The sequence below is a fragment of the Lupinus angustifolius genome, chromosome LG18, assembly GCF_001865875.1.
Source record: "Lupinus angustifolius cultivar Tanjil chromosome LG18, LupAngTanjil_v1.0, whole genome shotgun sequence".
Taxonomy (NCBI): domain Eukaryota; kingdom Viridiplantae; phylum Streptophyta; class Magnoliopsida; order Fabales; family Fabaceae; genus Lupinus; species Lupinus angustifolius.
The window spans coordinates 14,038,412-14,057,297 of NC_032026.1; the positions used below are offsets into that span (position 1 = coordinate 14,038,412).

General features: G+C 34.7%; 2 protein-coding genes across 8 annotated transcripts; one reads left to right on the forward strand and one right to left on the reverse strand.

Annotated features, from left to right (window-relative positions):
• Positions 617-11,022, forward strand: LOC109333120 (DNA mismatch repair protein MLH3). 6 transcript variants are annotated; one of them, XM_019568404.1, is made up of 26 exons: positions 617-863; positions 933-984; positions 1,349-1,396; positions 2,144-2,298; positions 2,412-2,469; positions 3,828-3,885; positions 4,011-4,103; positions 4,179-4,344; positions 4,462-4,477; positions 4,594-4,814; positions 5,130-5,199; positions 5,290-5,373; positions 5,613-7,175; positions 7,271-7,352; positions 7,435-7,544; positions 7,985-8,058; positions 8,135-8,332; positions 8,963-9,007; positions 9,087-9,140; positions 9,232-9,338; positions 9,626-9,674; positions 9,861-9,920; positions 10,068-10,140; positions 10,433-10,518; positions 10,605-10,806; positions 10,839-11,003. In XM_019568404.1, exons 1-25 carry the CDS (start codon positions 735-737, stop codon positions 10,779-10,781), a joined length of 3,828 nt encoding a protein of 1,275 aa, XP_019423949.1. In that variant the 5' UTR covers positions 617-734; the 3' UTR covers positions 10,782-10,806; positions 10,839-11,003. The 6 variants fall into 6 exon arrangements, with proteins under 6 accessions (XP_019423949.1, XP_019423950.1, XP_019423951.1 ...); XM_019568405.1 differs by having other exon boundaries at positions 10,605-10,800; positions 10,832-10,900; XM_019568406.1 differs by lacking the exon at positions 9,861-9,920 and having other exon boundaries at positions 10,839-11,022.
• On the reverse strand, positions 12,032-17,346 carry LOC109333275. 2 transcript variants are annotated; one of them, XM_019568672.1, is made up of 7 exons: positions 16,908-17,346; positions 16,059-16,268; positions 15,634-15,710; positions 13,667-15,322; positions 13,394-13,562; positions 12,224-12,867; positions 12,032-12,175 (listed from the first exon to the last, which is right to left on the reverse strand). In XM_019568672.1, the coding sequence occupies exons 2-6, from the start codon at positions 16,138-16,140 to the stop codon at positions 12,227-12,229; spliced, it is 2,625 nt and encodes an 874-aa protein (XP_019424217.1). In that variant the 5' UTR covers positions 16,141-16,268; positions 16,908-17,346; the 3' UTR covers positions 12,032-12,175; positions 12,224-12,226. The 2 variants fall into 2 exon arrangements, with proteins under 2 accessions (XP_019424217.1, XP_019424216.1); XM_019568671.1 differs by having other exon boundaries at positions 12,032-12,867.

The following is an 18,886-nucleotide window of genomic DNA, read 5'->3' on the forward strand; positions in this document are numbered from 1 at the left end:
TAACAACAAGCAACTTAAATAGTATACTATATAGGACACTAGTCTTCTAAAAAATAAGATAATAAAAAAATCGCGCGGTGCACAAATAAAAAGAGTAACATATATTTCAAATTAAATAATATAAATATGTTATTACACTCTATTGCATTAAAACATATTTAGTTAATATATTGCAAGCATAAGAAGAAATATTAAAACGGTATTAATGATAGAATAGATGAGAATGTCATTCACATTTAAAACTTCAAATTTTAGTAGACGGATTAGAGATTTAAATATGAATTAAAAATATTAAACCAGTCCTAATTTGAAAGTTGAAAAACTAAATTTTTTAAGAAAGAACTATATGAAACTATGTGAATTTAGAAAAGCAATATTATTGACCTTTTAATATATATGAAAATCTAGTGAAACTTTAGGAAAGTAAACAAAATTGTTGATAATATAAATTTCGTTCCTATTTATTTTTTGGTTCCTTCACTCTTTAGGTACTTTTGGGTACGTGAATGTTTCTGCCAATAAATTAATCAAGTTATTGACATTTAGTTCATAATAAATATAGTTAATGTAGAACCATGTGAAACTTCCTAAAAAAGAGAGGGAAACTATTCGGTTACACGTGTGATCAAACCGCCGTTTTGGTGCAACAGAATTCAAAACAGTAACAGTGGCAGCGAAAACCCTAAAAGAAGAACCCTAAAAGAAGAACCCTCATTCGTTGCAATTTGCAGAAAATGGCGAGCATAATAAGGCCTTTGCCAAAATCTCTTCGTAGTTCAGTGCGTTCTGGCATTTTCATCTTCGACTCCACACGCGTCGTTGAGGAACTTGTTTTCAATAGCCTCGATGCCAGAGCCACTAAGGTATCTATTCATAGAGATAAAGCAATTATTACCTTTGAGAATTCTACTGAATCTGTAGCATTTTTTCAGGTGTCTGTGTTTGTTAGTGTTGGGAGCTGTTATGTGAAAGTACTTGACGACGGTAATGTTCAATTAAGCATTCAAATTTGTCCCTCACATAAAATGCGTCCAATTTAGTCACGGAGAAATGAAAAAATGAAATAAAAATCTAACCTTGCTCCTATGAATCTCAAGTGTCCACAAAATTAGTAATTTTCAGGACAAATTTCACATAAAAATAGTCATTATCAAGGTTTATTTTGACCGAAATTTGAGATTCTCGTTGGCCAAATTGGGATTTTTTTCATTGTATAAGGACTAAATTCTGCGGAGATGGGAGCATTTTTATTTAAGATTGTTGATTTCATCTTTTCCCAGCTTAAAATCTGAACCTCCATGTTACATTTAGTCACCATATACCATTATGGTTTCACTATATTTTGTAGGAGGTGGAATTACTCGAGATGGATTAGAATTGGCGGGGGAAAGATACGGTACATTGTATTGTACCTTTCATTATCTATTCATTTTTTTATTTTCTTTCTCTTTTGCCTTGTAGACTTTTTCTATGGTTGATGCATGTGCATTCATGCTCTTTTTTCTTCGTAGTTGAATTCTAAATGCAAGTACGCAACAGTCTCTGGCTATTATCACTTTTTATGTTTTGCCTCGTAAAAGAAATATGGTTATTAAAGGGCCACCTACATATACTTGTATAGATTTTTAAGATTTACGACTTACTAATTGGCTGTGGTTACAATATAAGATTGTCTGTATGTGGTAGACGACTTAGCTGGCCTAGCTTTCATGTGCTCAATTTTCTTTGCTAGAGGCGATTATAGGTTACTGAAATAATTTAATTGCTTTATACATGCAGCTGTTTTTTGGGGTCAGTGTTAGGGAAAGTTGTATTAACAGAGTTTATCATTATCTGGTTCTAAACACATCACTTAATGAAAGTAACTAAAGTGGTCACACTGTTTAGACGCAGTCTATTGCAGTGTGTGAAACTCAACATCTGAAAAGCTACTTTGGGTTATATTACATGAAAAATATGAAGAAAAAAATTGAAGACGGGAGGATTTCAGATTATCATTAATAAGAGAGTACAGCGGGTGGGTTTAAATTTCACAAGTTGATTTGAGAAATAATAATGCTGAAGAAACATTGTTTTTCTCTCATGAATCGAAGTTTCCTTTCCCACCTTTGATAATGTGATTTATTGCTTATTGTGCAACCAGCAACATCTAAATTTCTTAATTTGGATGACCTGAATGTCACAACTGGAAACTTTGGTTTTCGTGGGGAAGCTTTAGCTTCCATTTCTGAAGTCTCTGTGTTGGAAATTGTGACAAGAACTTGTGGAAGGCCAAATGGATATAAAAAAATATTGAAGGTGGGAATAACTTTTCACTGTTTATTCCTGTATAATATTTTTTATTCAAATGGATACTGTAGCTGCTATTGATGCAAGATTTTTTCAGGTTTACTTTTCTATATTTATTGCAGGGGTGCAAGTGTTTATATCTCGGTATTGATGATGATAGAAAAGAAGTGGGCACAACAGGTGATAATTTCAGTCAATCTTACCGTTGCATGATTTTTATTGGTGCATAGATGGCATTCATTTCTTTCCATGAATTACTTGATGGCATAGGATTTGGAGTTATGAAATCCTTCTCTCACACAACTTTCCATCTTTTTAACTTGAGACTTTCAATTTGAGCTAATTAGGATATCAAGATCACTATTCTGTGGTTTATTGCTCTCTCATTTTGCTTTTGCTTTAATTGAATAAGGATATATGCTTCTTCTTTTGTCCTTTTTTGATAGAAGGATATAAGCTTTTTTTGTAGTTAATTACTTTAGCAAATTTCCTTAAATTTGCTGCTTTGCTTAGTTAGTCAGTAGAGTAATCTCGAGTTTCGCATCATTCCATTTTTGGATGAATTATGTTATTCTACCTTTGGCCCCCATGTCTAGGACTCATCTTGTTTACATTTATCTATGGTTTTTTGAGATTCATCAATCTTCCTGTCTCCCTATTTTTTGCACAAAAGATAATTGTCATCTGAATTACTTAATATTATAATAACAGATTCACGGATCTGCTTTGCTTTTTTGAGTTCCTTAAGGCAAAACTGTTTATAATAATCTTTTCATCATGTATACTTGTATTAGTATAGTTGGTCACTTCATACATATTGCAGTTATAAAACTTTTTTGACCAGTTAGTGTTACTAATCACAACTAGAGTTGGGAGCTGTGCTATTCTAAACATTCTTCTTTGTGGAACAGTTTCCACATGTTTACAAGAGTAGTTTAACTGTTTCCCACCTTTTTTACATGTTTTCGATTTGGTCGAATAAAAAAGGGTGGCCCAAATCACAAGGTTCACACCCAGTTAGGTTATGGAGTCAGATGTACGCAGCCATACTTCTGCAAGCAGAGGGGCTATTTCTGGTACATGAATCATGACCTACAAGTCACAAGGCTACAAACATAATGTTATACCGAGGCTCACCTTTTAAGTTTGGTCGGTGGAGTATTTTGGAAGTTGTTTCTTTTATATAGGCAACAAAAATATTTTCATGGGATGAGGAAGAGAGCACATTTCCCGGTGTTTGAACCTGCGTATTCTCACTTTATGCCTCACATCTTAACCAACTTCCCAGTGTTTCTCTTGATTGATAGGTAGATTGGAAATTGTTTCATTTGTATGCCTTCATCACTTGGTAACCAATTTTCCTTTCCCTTGAAGTTAAAATTTTGCTTTTTTAATTTCTTTTCCACACTGGGCAATCTACAATACCTGTTCCATACTAATTCTGTTAGTGCAGCTAGAGGTTCAATTCTTATTGATGATTATTTTTATCACATTCGTTTAAAACTACGAATAAATTGCTAATTAAGCCTGTCTGACAGTTGTTGTCCGTGATTTATTTTACAATCAACCGGTTCGGAGGAAATACATTCAATCCAGGTTCCTTTTCTCTTGTCCCAGCATAAAAGTGATATATTTTGTGAAGTCATAGTTACCTTTTATGAAACTGTGGCTCTGATTCTGAATTTTGGATTGACTGATTAATTTGATCTTTGAATTGGAAGCCCAAATAAGGTACTGCAATCAATCAAGAAATGTGTAATGCGTCTTGCACTTGTGCGCCCAAATATTTCCTTCAAAGTTGTTGACATTGAAAGGTATTTTCCCCTCAAAAGGGCAAGTTGCATCTTCTTTTTCTTGGTTTATTAACATTTTTTATACCTTATATGCAGAGAGAATGAGCTTTTTTGCACACATTCTGCTTCTTCTCCACTGTCACTTTTGACCAATGGCTTTGGGATGGAGATCTCAACCTCTCTTCATGATATAGAAGTTGAGCATGATATCATGAAGCTTTCTGGATATATATCTGGGCCTTGCAATACTTTGAACATGAAGGTGATTCCTTTTCCAATATAAGAAGTCAGTTATGTATCTCATCTTACCCAAATTTTGTGTAAATTCAGTTCTGTCCCCTCCCTTAACTTTCGACGTGTTTCTGTATTTGCTTTGCAGGCCTTGGAGTATGTCTGTATCCATGTGATTGTACAATTTTAGATAGTTTATAAATGATGCAGAATCGATGAGTTGAGGTTTGAAATAATCAATTGTGTTAAACATTTGTACTGTTGACCTTAACACAATTAGATATCAACTCACAGTTCGTTTGCAAAGGTCCAATTCATAAGCTTCTTAGTCAATTGGCCATTAGGTTTGAGGATCTGAACTCACAGGGTACTGATGATGAGCTCCAAAACAAGAAGAGAAGTAGGTTTCAACAATGTCCAGCTTATATCTTGAATTTAAGTTGTCCCCGATCTTTGTATGACTTGACCTTTGAGCCATCAAAAACTTATGTTCAGTTCAAGGTAGTATTTCTAGCTTCTCTTTTCCTTACTCCTCTTATCTTAACTGTAATTTTAAGAGTTGTTACTGCATACTTGTTCGTTTAATGTCCAGAAGTGATTTTGTAGGTTCTATATCAGATACAAGCTTATATAATAATCTTTGTACACTGGTTTTGTAAATTAACTCCAATGAGGAACCATTTACTAGTGATTTAAAAAGATTTGTTTTCCTCTTATTGTTTCTCTGAATTATGTTATCACAACCAGATGCACTGCTTATGTTTGACTGTTTTTTTAATTCATCATTCAACCTTTTGTTTTCCCTCACATTGAAAGGACTGGGCTCCTATTCTGGATTTCATTGAGAAGGCCATCAAACGATTTTGGGAGGAAAACGTAGTTTGTGGTATACTCTCACTGCATCTTATTGATATAAGGTAGCAGTACAATGTCTTGCTGGTTTTTATGCTTCTACTGATCTCTGAGATGATTATAGGAGAGTCCTCCAATGGAGCGTCTTACAGACTACAAGAAGACCAACCCTGGATAACAGAAGTTAACGTCATTTCAGCGGAAGCAGGTAAAGTTTCTGATTTTGGTTGTCAAATAGCTTCCTTTGCACTAATCAAATCAATTTTGTCCATTTAATTGGGTCTTTCTTTATCTTCTATATTTGCATTAAAAGTAGCATACTTGTTGCAGGAAAAAAGTATAATGTGGAAAATATTTTTATTAAATGCTTTGTTTGTAGGCCACAGTTGACCATGTGGTTTTGGTTTCTGATATAAGCCTAAGATTGTCAGATATTTTTTGATGCAGATATATCAAAAGTTGGAAACCAAAAGAGTAAGGATTGCCTAGACCTCTTCCTTTCCACTTCAGACAAACTAACTGAAGATATTTGTCACCAAACCAACAGGGAAGATGTTAGAACCTCTCTTGGTTACTTGCATCGAGGGACTGAGATGTTCAGAGAGCAACAATCTAACAGAGACTTTCTTTGTCAGGCTGGGTATTCTAGCAATTTACTGGATGTTTCATATGACAAATGCTTGTCTACTGTGAATAGAAAGCATAACAGTTTATTGATGCATGATAACACTTGTCTAGCACAAGGAGATTACTTTGTGGATGGTAAATTTCCTGCTGCAGAAGAAAGTTTCTATGAAAGTGTACCTTTAGATGCACCAAGCTATTCACATGGGAAAAAAAATTACGATAATTTACTGGATGGTTCATATGCCAAATGCATGTCCTCTGTGAAGAGAAAGCATAACAATTTACTGATGTATGATAAAACTGCTCTATCACAAGGACATAATTTTTTGGATGGTAAGTTTCCTGCTGCAGAAAGTTTCTACGATAATGTACCTTTTGATTCACCATGTTCCTCACATGGGAAAAAATTCCTTAAAGTAGACGATGATGTGATCAATGAATCATTAAAAGGTGATTTACTTTATGACTGTCATGGGTTTGGTTATGATGTACACATTAATAGGAATTTTCAAAAGCCTTTTCTGACGAGATGCTCTTCCCGAGGAAGTATCCTGCATGAGAAGGGTTTGTTTGTAAATGATGAAAATGAAATCCCAATTGATAGCTTTTGGAGCAAGCAAAATATGAGAGAGGATTGCGGTAAGGATTTGTATTCCAGTCCCTATCCAGAAGTTGTGAAAAAGTTAAAAGTGTCTAGATTTTCTGATTTTCTCTTAGGAGAATTTGCTGAAGAAAGCTGTCTCCCTTCAGATTCATACTATACGAAGACACAAATGGGAAGCACCGGGTCTGATGACCAGTTATTAAAATCTGAATGGGATCCTGTCTACCAAGAACCCTCATCTCAAGTCAATGCATCGGGTGTTGATCATATAACTGATGGTAATGATCTTGGAGGAGTCTTTAGGCATTATGAAAGGGTCAATCACCCAAAATTTCTTGATGATGAACAAAATGAATGTGACTTCAGTTACAATATGTCCAGGAAAGCCAATCAACATCACTGTACCTCAACAAGTTCTGCAAATACTGAATTTGATTTTGATGGAGCTGTTGGTTTTAATAAAATGTTCAACAGATTAGTTGAGTGGCCTGATTGCAGTGATATATGTTCTACCAAAAGGACAGATATTTTAAATGAGGTGCCAGACTGGCTGCTGCCTGAGTTCTGTGTTGAAATTTGCCAGAGTCGTAAAAAAAGCAAAAGCAAAAGGGATCACTTTGGACATGCAGATTTGGAGAACAATCGTGAAAGATATAGAAGAAGCTTTTCAGCTCCTCCATTCCATAAAAGCAAAAGGAGGTTTTTCTCTTTAAATCAACCTTCAGAAATGATAGCCAAAAGACCTGACCAAATGTCAAACGCTGCTTTCAATCACCGAGGTTCTAAATTTTATTCTTTTATTCCCTTCCCCCCTTATTCAAAGTACCAACATTTCCCAGTAGCACAAATTGGACTGATGCTTTTGGATCTGCAGAAGCTGTTGCTTTTAAGTATCCCCGACAATCTCCTCGTTCTCTTCAAACAAGCACTGAAGATCTCTTATTGCAAAATTTCAAGTAGGATAATCTCTTATTGACCCTTAAGCTGCTGAATGGGAATAATTTCTCACTGACCTTTGTGGTTTTTCCCTGATCTTAGAACTGATGAGAAACAGAGGTCAGATGTTATGGGAAAGACACAAGTTAATGACGTTGGAGAGATTGATTTGTTTGAAGGTCTCGAAATTCTAAACAATACTAAATCCAGAGGCGAGTTCAACGTGTTAGAAAAACTATATAATCTGTGACATAATGAGCTCATTTGAAATGCTAGGTTTTGACTCGTAACCGTGTTCAATATAATACCCACGGATATCTATTGCTTAACTGCCCTAACTTTAGATATTATTTTGAGCAACTATTTCAGTTTTAAAATTAGAAGTTTCTTTACAACTAGTTTCTTTGTGCTATATAAAGCTGGAAGCTGTTTTTGTTGTTTAGCAACTTCTTCCAAAAACAAAAGGCCCATAATTGTGGAAGCTTTGTAGTTTACACAAGCTTCTGTACTGAAATTTTTTACTCTCGGTCTAATTGAATAATGCTTGTAGCTTCTTCTTTCATGTTTATATGATCAATAGTTTAATGTTTCCCTAAATATTTGTCTTATCATTCACCTGTTAATTTACTGCCCGTTCTATCTCATATTTCAGAATTGATGCTGAAGGAAGTGCAAGAATCCTTAGATAACAGGACCAAATGGAGGAAATCCCCACCGCAAACTCCAGTTATGTTCTTACACAGATATCCATTATTATGGAGAATGACTGAGGGATCTGACTATGAGTGTGACCTTTGTGCAGAAAAATGATAAATTGGTTGATGTTCAATGTCAAAATAATATACTTGACATCACTTCTGGATTCTTGCATCTTGCTGGAGATTCGTTGATACCTGAAACTATCAGTAAGAAATGCCTTGACGATGCCAAAGTTCTCTACCAGGTGGATAAAAAATTCATTCCAGTTGTAGCTGGGAGTACCCTTGCAATTATTGATCAGGTATGTCTCTTACACAGCATTGCTAGACAATTTCAACATTCTTACTTCTTAAAGCCAAAGATCGAAGGATCATATAAGAAAGAATTGACTATGACAGACGTCATTTTGACACATACATACTATGAAGTAATATAGATTTACAAGTAAACATCTCTGTTTGACCCTTGCAGCTATGCTCCTCCTGATTAGCCTTTATTGTCCCATCTGTTTATTACAACTCCTTTTGCTCATGTGGCTCAAAGCACACATCTTGTAACTTTTTTTATAAGCTCTACACCTCACGCTCCATCCAAACAACTCTACTCTCCCCTTAAGACACTCACAGCACCTCTTCTTGCACGCCCCTTACTTCCCCTGTACAGACCCATGGTTGGTCTCTTATTCCTCATCTACAGGATCTCCCAGAATGGCTTAGACAATTAAAATAAACACTTAAAAAATGTGCATATGTGCACATGCATATGTGGATACCTGGGATGTTTGATATACATGCACATGGATACCTGGGATGTATGATATGCATGCACGTGGATACCTAGGATGTGTGATATACATGCACATTGTCAAAAACATCAAGAGTATCTCCTCAGGAAAAGTTGTGTGCTACATTGATAATAGTTATGTTTACAGCATGCAGCAGATGAAAGAATCAGACTGGAAGAATTGCGTCAAAAGGTAAACTTGTTCATGCTGATATGTCAGGAATATTTCTTCAGTGTGGCTTACTAAACTAGTTAAAGTGTTAAACACTTAGGTCTTATCTGGTGAAGCAAAAGCAATAACCTATCTAGATGCTGAGCAGGAACTGGTATGCATCCCATGCATTAGAGTATATTATGTGGATTTGATTTAGGACATGTTTTATGATTCTTACACAGTTAGTATGATGCATTATACAGGTGCTTCCAGAAATTGGATATCAAATGCTTCATAGTTACTGTGAACAGATTAAAGATTGGGGCTGGATCTGCAACATTCACACTCAAAATTCTGAGTCCTTTAAAAGGTGTGCCTACCTGTCTTGCAGAAGTTGCATACATACCTTATTCAATTGTGTTAGAACTCAAAAGATAATTGATGTTACATCTTTGATTATCTTGGTAATGAACCAAGATACCCGATGTCTATTATTTATTTGTTCATGGCATGCACATTTCAGATTTTATTCGATTTCCACTTGCCAATTAAACTGTAGTTTTAGGTTCAAGTTAAATCATAGAATGATGTTATGTCAAACTCGTCAATTATTGTTTTGGCTTTCTTAATTTATTATAATTTTGATTGCCTTTTCAGGAATTTGGATATTCTCCACAGACTACCAATGGTTGTAACACTTGTTGCGGTTAATACTGTCATCTTTACCCTTTAGTTTTTCTTTGTTTACTAGCTGCAAGCCTGAAACACAATTATCTTTTTAATTTCTGAATTTATTTGTTCAATTCATTGTAAAGTCAACAAGCAATTCATGCTGCATTCCTTGCATGTTTTTCGTATTACTGATGTTGAATCATATTGTAACTCCTTGTAGGTACCGTGTATTTTAGGCGTCAACTTAAATGATATTGATCTTTTAGAGTTTCTTCAGCAGGTTTTAAAAATCCTTATCAGAGCCCCTCATCTTCCTTCAATAATTGGCTATTTTACTACTTTTAACTTTCAATTTATCTGTACCCCTAGCTTGTTGACATTGATGATACTTTACTGCTCTTAACTTTCAATTTACTTTTACCCCTAGCTTGCTGAAACTGAAGGATCATCAACAATGCCACCTTCCGTTATACGAGTCTTAAATTCCAAAGCATGTAGAGGTATGCGTGCCTAATCTCACTAGCTACAACTACTCCATATAAGGACCATTTCTTCAATAAATTAAAGTGGATTCTGGACATAATTATGTGCAATACCATGATGCATTATGGTAATAATTTACATTACTCACCCGGAAATGCCCCCCTCTTCTTTTGTCTTCTATGTAACTGTTCCCGGTTCTTACCAATTGCATGCATGAAAACTCCATCTGTTCACAACCTGTTAATCCTCAGTGTTGGATTTTTCTCATTGGCAACTTTCCTTTAATTTTATCAATGGTTGATTGTGAAGGTGCAATCATGTTTGGGGATTCATTGCTACCATCAGAATGTTCCCTTATAGTTGAAGAGCTAAAGAACACATCACTTTGTTTCCAAGTAAGATATATATTTCAATGTTTGTGTGTATGTATTGAGAGGAATGGCAACATTCATGACATTGATGAATTTGCTTTGTTGTGCAGTGTGCTCATGGGCGACCAACAACTGTTCCTATAGTCAACTTAGAAGCACTGCATAATCAGATAGCCAAGCTTGGACTAATGAATAAGTGCTCAAATGATATGTGGCATGGATTACATAGACATAAAGTATGTGTTGAACGTGCAACAAAGCGTTTGTGTTCTGCAAGAGGAAGTTGATGCTTGAGGAGAAACACAAGTTTTTTTAATATTAGTAGTAGTGAGATCAGTTTGATATAATTCATGCTTCATTGCCAAGTTATTTTTGGTAATTGAACATACAGCAATATTGAGGGTGTAAAAAGTATTGAGAAAACCTTACTGTAGTTGCTTTATATAGTGACATAGAATGACATCATTTCATATGGTGAATGTTATGTTGCCTCAAAAGTTTTGGTAGTAGTAATCAAATTTTAAGCAAAGATAAGTACTTACAAATTATTTTATTTTACCGAATACAGATACACAATAAAGTAATTTTATGTATATTATCTGCTACAAAATCAATAATATAATCTTTATCTCTAAAAAAATGATAAATGCTCTTAGCAAGTAATTCAGAACCAGAATGCTCTGTACTTAAAATTTCTTGTCGTTGTATTCCAAGTCAATCATATCCTAACAAATAATATAAAAATGTTATTTATGTTTATTTTTTTTCTTTTCAAGTACGTGACAACTTTTCATTAGGTTGGGACATAAAGAGATAAAAAAAAGTGAAACAGGTCACTAAATCCACCATGATAGATACATGATCGACCTGTTATGTTTCCAACTAGGCAATATTTTAGGTATGCTATCAGCACTGTTCTGATAGTCCTATGTTTTCTTCCATTCGTACCCAGTCATGTGTGGCTACTTTTATTAAATTTTGTTTTAAGATTTATTTGTGAGTTAATTTTAAGAATGGTAAGAAAAGAATTTGAAGATTTCTTACAAATATATTTTATGATTCTCCATTTTTTTTTTCTCTACATTATTTTCCAAAAAAATAATAACTCATAAACATATACAAATAGTAAAAAATCATATGTTTTTTAAATATAATTATTTAACTAGCCCCTTCTAAATAAAGAACTTTTTTAAGTCCACCCTTATAATTTTCCTATGTTCTTGATCCCACACTTGGCAATTATTCCTAATTCATCCGTGAATTTGGGAGTATTAGGCTGATTCATTATGCAAATCCAGCCTACAGATTTGAAGACATGGAAACTCAGCCAGATTGGCACACATGACATGGTAACGTGTGGAATATTTTGAGGTTATATTCTTCATGCCAAACAAGTCCATTCCCACGGGACACGTGATTTTCCAGCACATAATCATTTTTGTAATATATTAAAGGAAGTGTTACCATCACGTATCCAAAACTATATCAAAATTTGACTTCCATTCATGATATTTCTTATAGCTACATCCCCATATACTTCATTATTGATATTTCACTTTCATTAGAATAACACATTCCACTCATGTACAATATGTATCACAAATATTCACACCAAATACTATATATATACACACATAATCATGCAGTAACACTCTATCAGTTAGGATGTTATCAATATAAATCCTTATAGTGACAATTAATGGTGATGTAAAATGACACTTCACACAATATCTTAGAGTATATCCCTTGTGAGTTCTTCAACTAGATCATGAGTTATTAAACATTCTATATCTCTTCCCAATGTATTAATCTCATCATATATTAATCCAGACCAAGGGATAGACTCCAAGTACTGACCCACCAAACTATCAAGTGAATAAGTACATATGTCTAGTGGATGATGTAGTGAAACTCTGATAATTTCCCACACTAAGTTCAAAAGTTCCTTTCCACATGGTGGTAGCATCATTGAAGAGTTGCATATTTTCCTTCTGAATCTAGACCATGTCAAAGGTGGTCCAAGAACTACTGAAAGTGCCTCATTTAACAAATCATGTAAAACTTTGTGGTCTAACATTTTCTCATTCTGATCCTTTAAAGAACTATCCTTACTGTCCTTGGCCAATTTCTTATGAGATGCTTCCACTTCTTCAAAAACTGAGTTTCCAATAGGCTTGGCAAATGTGTCTCCTCTTAATAAAGATTTATCCCATGAACCGAAGTAGAGACCGGAGGCAACAAGTAGATCTCTTGTGTAAGATTCTGCTGGATCCTCTATTTTAACTAATTCAGACTCAATAGGCTTAGCCTTTTGTTTCGCCGTGAATTCTTCGGTACTATTAGACTCAAGTTGACTGAGTTGCTTCCTTAGCTCTGTCAAATCATTGAAATCAATAACCAGAGTGATCCATCAGCATAGAAAAGGGGGCAAATTCACAAAGCACTTGAAACAAAAGAGTATGCAGACATAAGAAATAATAATTCAAGTCAACATTGCTGAATGAAAGAAAAAGCTGTGAAAGACACTATCCTGAAAGTCAAGTTTCATAACATGGTTCGTATAGAAGAAACTATGTAGGCAATTTACTAGAAAGGGTGGCCTAGTAGTGCACGAGACTCTCACCTAGTGAGGTCTAAGGAGGGTAGATGTACGCAACCTTAACCCTTGCAAGCAGAAAGATTCTTTCCAGGATTTGAACACATGACCTCCAGGTCAGAGGGCTGACAACCTTATCATTGTGTTGAGGCTTACCCTCTCCACAAAGAAATTTGTTGCTAGATGAAATCCTGAAGTTAATTTTAATGTGAAAATCAAGTTCTGATCTTGCGAGCTAGTTGACTATCCATTTCAAAAATCATAACAACGGAAAGATTAATGAAAGTTATAATTATATCATACCATTCAAACCAGAGCTGATATCTCTGAAAACATGGGGCACAATGTTATCATCTCTTGAAGACACATCTGGAGTTGATATTGGACTTAAATATTCAATCTGCCTCCAATGTTCTTCATGAACACTGCTGCACACAGATGCCGGACTAGGAGGCACCTCAGTGAAGTTCTCCTAAATAGCACATGACAGAAACTCTAATGATCAGATAACTATACATGAAGTACAATTAAAATCAAAGGTCATCATGGAGAATGGTGAAAGAATATGCAACTTACATGCCTATCACCATGGTTCATGAAAACTGTTGGTCCACTTGTGACATCTCTTACCATTGAAACATATTCATTGGCATGTGATTCTACTATTGATTGATTCCTTTTTCCAAAAAGCTTCCTTCTTAGAGCAAGACCATATCTAAAATTGGAGACTTTTTCTTTAATATTAAATCTATCTTTTCTCTGTTTTTTAACATCAACAGATTTATTTTCCACAGCTTCAACCTTCCTCCGAATTTGAGCACCGGTTAAAATGTGGCGGTCCTCTAGAAGAAGCTTCCCAAATGATGTTCCTGATCCTGATACAGGAGCAGACAGGGACCTTACAAGGTTCCTAGGTGACAACTCCCTGTGGTTGTGGAACAATACATTGGCATCTGGTTCTGGTTCATGCCTGAAAGATCCTATTTGTATTTCTTTTTCCTCTTTTGAGTGGTTCATCTCATTTGCACACTTGATAATATTTCCTCCTTGCTTTATTCTAACTCTATGATCGTTTAATGCATGTAATCTTGAGTTTCTAAAATTCACCTCAGAAATATCAACATGTGTTTCACTTTTCACAACATTTCTTAGCCTCTCTGACAAGAACCTCCTGGTATCTCTATTGATAAACTCAGGGGAACTTGGTTCATTGAACTGCATTTCACTTGTGTATGATCTTGCTGATTCTGAGCGGGGTAAATTTGGTTCAGCGTCTCTAGTCGCCTGTTTTACTATATGGCGAGCTATTAGTTTAGGATCACATGGTTTTTCTGTGTAAGGTGTCTCAATTCCACTTCCTCGAACCACTGAACCTTTTTTGACAGTTGTACCTTGTAGTTCACATTTCAAGCGCTCTTTCACTTCCTCAAGAAAATCCTGTATACTATTCCTCCCTTGTAAACTGCTTGAAGAACTGCTCCAATTGCCGTCATGGTTGCAAATGCTATCAAGACCGGGCTTCAAGATAACTATCCGAGTAGGAGAAGAAGACCTATCTAATCTGTTTTTAGATTTCATCATTAAGCACTCCTCAAAGTCTCTACTTAGTGTTCTGCTCCTCGAAGGAAAGGCTTGCTTTGGCAAAGTTGGGAATAACTCCATATCACCACCGTATTCTGCAAGTTTCTCTCTTGCTGCTCTCTGCGAACTTGCATTATGTGCCACCTTTTCATTGTTCAGGTTCTCATGAGCAAGCAATCGTCTAGGCGCACTACCAATATCAGCAACCTTTGAACACTCTACAAACCTTGCTGCTTGATATGCTTCAAACTCTTTCTTAAATTTCTGGAGTTCCTCTTCCTGAGGATGTTCTCGTGGCCTTGCTTCTCCGAAACTCTGGCTCCATCCATCATCATCTATGTCTCCATAAAATGAGTCTAATTCCATTTGGTTACAATAATTGAAGTTGGAGGAATCCCAACTAACTGAACCATTTCCATTCATTCCCTTCCTTGAATGTTTCTTCCCCGAATTTTCACTTATTCTTTCTGATGGAACAACAGATTTAGTGTCCAGTGGCATCATATCTATCCCCATCAACCTTGCCACAAGGCTTGGCGCATTTTGTCTAGTGCTTGATCCTTTGGATAGTTCTTCGTTGATTAGTTTTTTCATTGAAGCCACATTTGAGAAACGATTATTCTCTGACCAGTCTTCTACTTGATAACAGTACTGCATATTCAAATCAGATTACAATTCAAAAATGGGAAAAGAGAAACTTGTTATCAGGAGTTATACACAAACCACTTAGTTCTACCTACTGGTGACAATAAATTAATGCAGTTTCAACCAAAACACAAGACCATGATCAAGCTCTGTAGATGTAGTTTCCCACAACTTTGAAGACCATTCACAAAAGGAAAATAAGGAAAATATTGCATAAAATGGTAATGGCCATGGTCACCAATAACAGAGGAATAGGGAAGGAAGGAAATATGATGGTGTTTTTAGACCCTTAAGACAACTAGACAAGATATACTTACTGGTAATTGTCCTCGTGAACAGTGATTATGAGATGTTTCTACTTGCAAATCAAGGCTATTTCGAGGAGCATCCATGCCTGCATAAGACACCATATCATAGCAAAATCAATCTATCAGAGAAGGGGGCAAATATGATTTTTCAAGTATCTTCATTGTTGTGACAAATTAATCATCCTATTCAATTAGACTTTTTCATCCCATGTAATGATACAACCAAATCATACAAGATTTGACAAGCAAATTAACTACTAGCAGCTTTTAACTTTCAAGGAGGAATCATAAGAATTTAGTGTACAATAGAGCTTCCCTATAGTTTACCAGCATATCTACCCTCAGAAGAATGTACTTGGTACATAAACCGAAGGAAGTGTCTCATAGAAATAGCATTAGTGAAGTTCTTCTTGAATATATAAAACAACACTTACCACCATGATGTTTCTTGTGAGAATGGACTTTCTTGGTCATCCTCCCTTGATTGAACTCAAAAAAGTGTAATAAGCCTTCCATACAGACAAAGGGTCTCTACCAAGAGACTCTTGTGTCCTCAATCTCAGCTTCAGTGTAATATGCCTCCATCAAAAGTACATTATTTTTTCTTTCTTTTGTATGCTATAAAGTATAAACCACCCTTTACCCTACAATATAAAAAGTAACTTGCATATCAGTTAAAAATCAGTCTATAATGCAAAAGAAAAAAAGGAAACAAAAGGAAGATGATTCGGAATGAAATGACGGCATATCTAGCAGACCGGCTTAAGAATTGAGAATTGTGAGAAGGATCATACAATTAGTTGATTCACATCAGAACATATAATCATGTGTGTCAATTTTGGATGCTGTGATCATCCATATTGAGAAACTGCATTTTAGAATTTATATGTTGCTATAAAATGGACAGCTCATAATAGTGCATACTAAAATTATCAATTTATCATAGCATAAAATCAAACAATAATAGTTATGGCGTTTATGCATACCAATATCTTCCAGTGTTAAATAAAATTAAGAGTTTTTGAAGACTCATGAACAGGTCAACTTAGCAAAATCTGAAAACTCTGACTTTAATGTTGACCCAAAAAATGAAACAAGAATCATAAATATTTCTGAGAAAATATGGAAAATCAACCAATGCCAGCATAACTTTTTTTGTTATTGAAGAATCATAAATACTTTTTAACTTTATTATAACATCATCTTTATAACAAGCCCAGTGTATGAACCATGTAATTATCAATGGAACAGATTAAAAAAATACACAGAACAAATGACCGTACCAGTTTCTTGTGAGAAGATTCAGAAGAAACAACGTATTAAGAACATAAACACCACCACCTCTGAATTAATCATGCATTGTGAGAAAGGAGAAGATGGGTGTGGTTGAAAAGTAGCAAAGCTTTAAACTTGGTGAAAAAATTGAATTGGGTCGAATGAAAAAAGGTGGAATATTTGGAACTGAGATTTTTGCATAATGAGGAAGAAACCCCAAGATTAAAACTTACTAAAAATATAAAATAATAATAATAATAAATGATAAAGATGGTGACATAGGAAAAAGGCTAGACTAGGAGGTTACTGTATAGAATAGAAGTGAAGAAGACATTTCATTGATGCAAAATAAGCATAAGAGTGTGGAAAGCGAAGGTTCCTTCTCTGCTATTTTCTTTATTAGCTAATCATTCTTTTTTTCTTTTTTTTCTTTTTTTCTTTTTTATTTTTTATGATGTTGAAGTTGCTTAGGAACATAGCTCTAGGCCTCATAGGTTTGTCTTTTTTTTCTTCATTGGGATAATGCTACACAGTTATTAGCAAAGTAATTTGGAAATTGAAACGAGGGAAACAAAATTCTCAAACTCTCTCTAGTCTCTACTAATTACATGTCACGTGTTCTCTTGGGAAAATAAAGTTTATATGCTAAAGAAACATTTATGAGTATATGATGTGAGATATATTTAGGTGATTAGTTGGCTTACGCAACTAACAGGTCAGAGATGAGAGAGGCAATAGCGCCAAAACAGTTTACCTATCACATTCCCTTTTTCATTCTTTTATTTGTCCCCTTCCTTCTTTACCATCACGCACCATTTATTTCTCTGCATTCTACACACAAACAATAATAATATTTTAATTAACTGTATACTAACTGTTTCTTTGACTTTGGCTCACAATTTACTATTCTCATGAATACTTATTTATGTAACTGAAAAGTCATTTTAATCAGAACAATTTTAGAGCATTTTACCCTTTCTGCTTCATCATCCATGTGCACTTCTGGGGAATTTTACTTACATGGTGCATCTTGAACGAAAAATTATAATTTTGGTGTACCTTTTAGAAAAATTATCAGATTGTGTAAATTTTAGATAATCGGCTTCTGAGTTGCCGATTTTGTTTTTTTCTTCCCCCAAAATCGTCAACAAAAGGAGTTTCTATATATATTTTTTTTTTTCTCTCTCCCCCTAAATCGGCAATGGAAAGTTTTTAATTTGTTTCCTCTCCGCCCTAAATCGGCAAAGGGGGTTGTTATTTTTTTTCTCTCTCCCCCTAAATCAGCAATGAGAGAGTTTTAAACTTTTTTATATTTTTTATTGCGTGAGCCCTAATCCTATATATACCCCCAAACTATATTATCTTTCCACAAAAATTTCTCTTCGTTCTGTAATATAATAAACATTCTTTGAACTTTCTTTGAGTAAACTTTCTTTATAGAGGTTAGTATATCATTTAGTTATTACATTTTATTTCATTCTTATAAGTTTATATGTTTTAGTCTTATTAATTGTTAAATGTAGATGGTCATTGTGAGAGATATCGTTAGCGATTTTAGCGATGAAGAGGAGATTAAAATGTGTAGTGATGATAAGGAGGTTCAGTTTGATAATGGTTCATCTCGTAGTATGACATATACTACTACATCATCATTTTTCTTGAACATAAATTCTGAAGTTGATTGTGATTTTGGACATACAACCGGTTTAATGGATATTATTGATAATGATTTGTTTATTAGTATTCTAAAGAAGTCACAATAAATGCAATTAGAGAATTTTATATCAAAAATTCGTTCAATTATGTTGTTGCAAAGTTAAGACCGGACAGATACGTTGCAAAATATAAACATTTTGGTGCAGGATGTGAGTAGCGAATTTGCGCTTCTTATAATGTTAAGCGCGGTTATTGGGAGATTAGGAAAATTAGTGTAACAAACAGTTGTGTATCTATGTTAGTTTCCCAAGATCATAGTAAATTAAATTCG

Bases quoted from the DNA above. Each gene is read 5' to 3' on its own strand.
- LOC109333120 (XM_019568404.1), top strand. From the start codon at position 735: ATGGCGAGCATAATAAGGCCTTTGCCAAAATCTCTTCGTAGTTCAGTG. The intron at 4,104-4,178 runs GTATTTTCCCCT...CCTTATATGCAG, and splicing joins AAAGTTGTTGACATTGAAAG to AGAGAATGAGCTTTTTTGCA. The intron at 9,675-9,860 runs GTTAATACTGTC...AACTCCTTGTAG, and splicing joins TGGTTGTAACACTTGTTGCG to GTACCGTGTATTTTAGGCGT.
- LOC109333275 (XM_019568672.1), bottom strand. From the start codon at position 16,140: ATGGAAGGCTTATTACACTTTTTTGAGTTCAATCAAGGGAGGATGACC. The intron at 15,711-16,058 runs GTAAGTGTTGTT...TGTCTTATGCAG, and splicing joins TCACAAGAAACATCATGGTG to GCATGGATGCTCCTCGAAAT. The intron at 13,563-13,666 runs GTAAGTTGCATA...TGTGCTATTTAG, and splicing joins TGAACCATGGTGATAGGCAT to GAGAACTTCACTGAGGTGCC.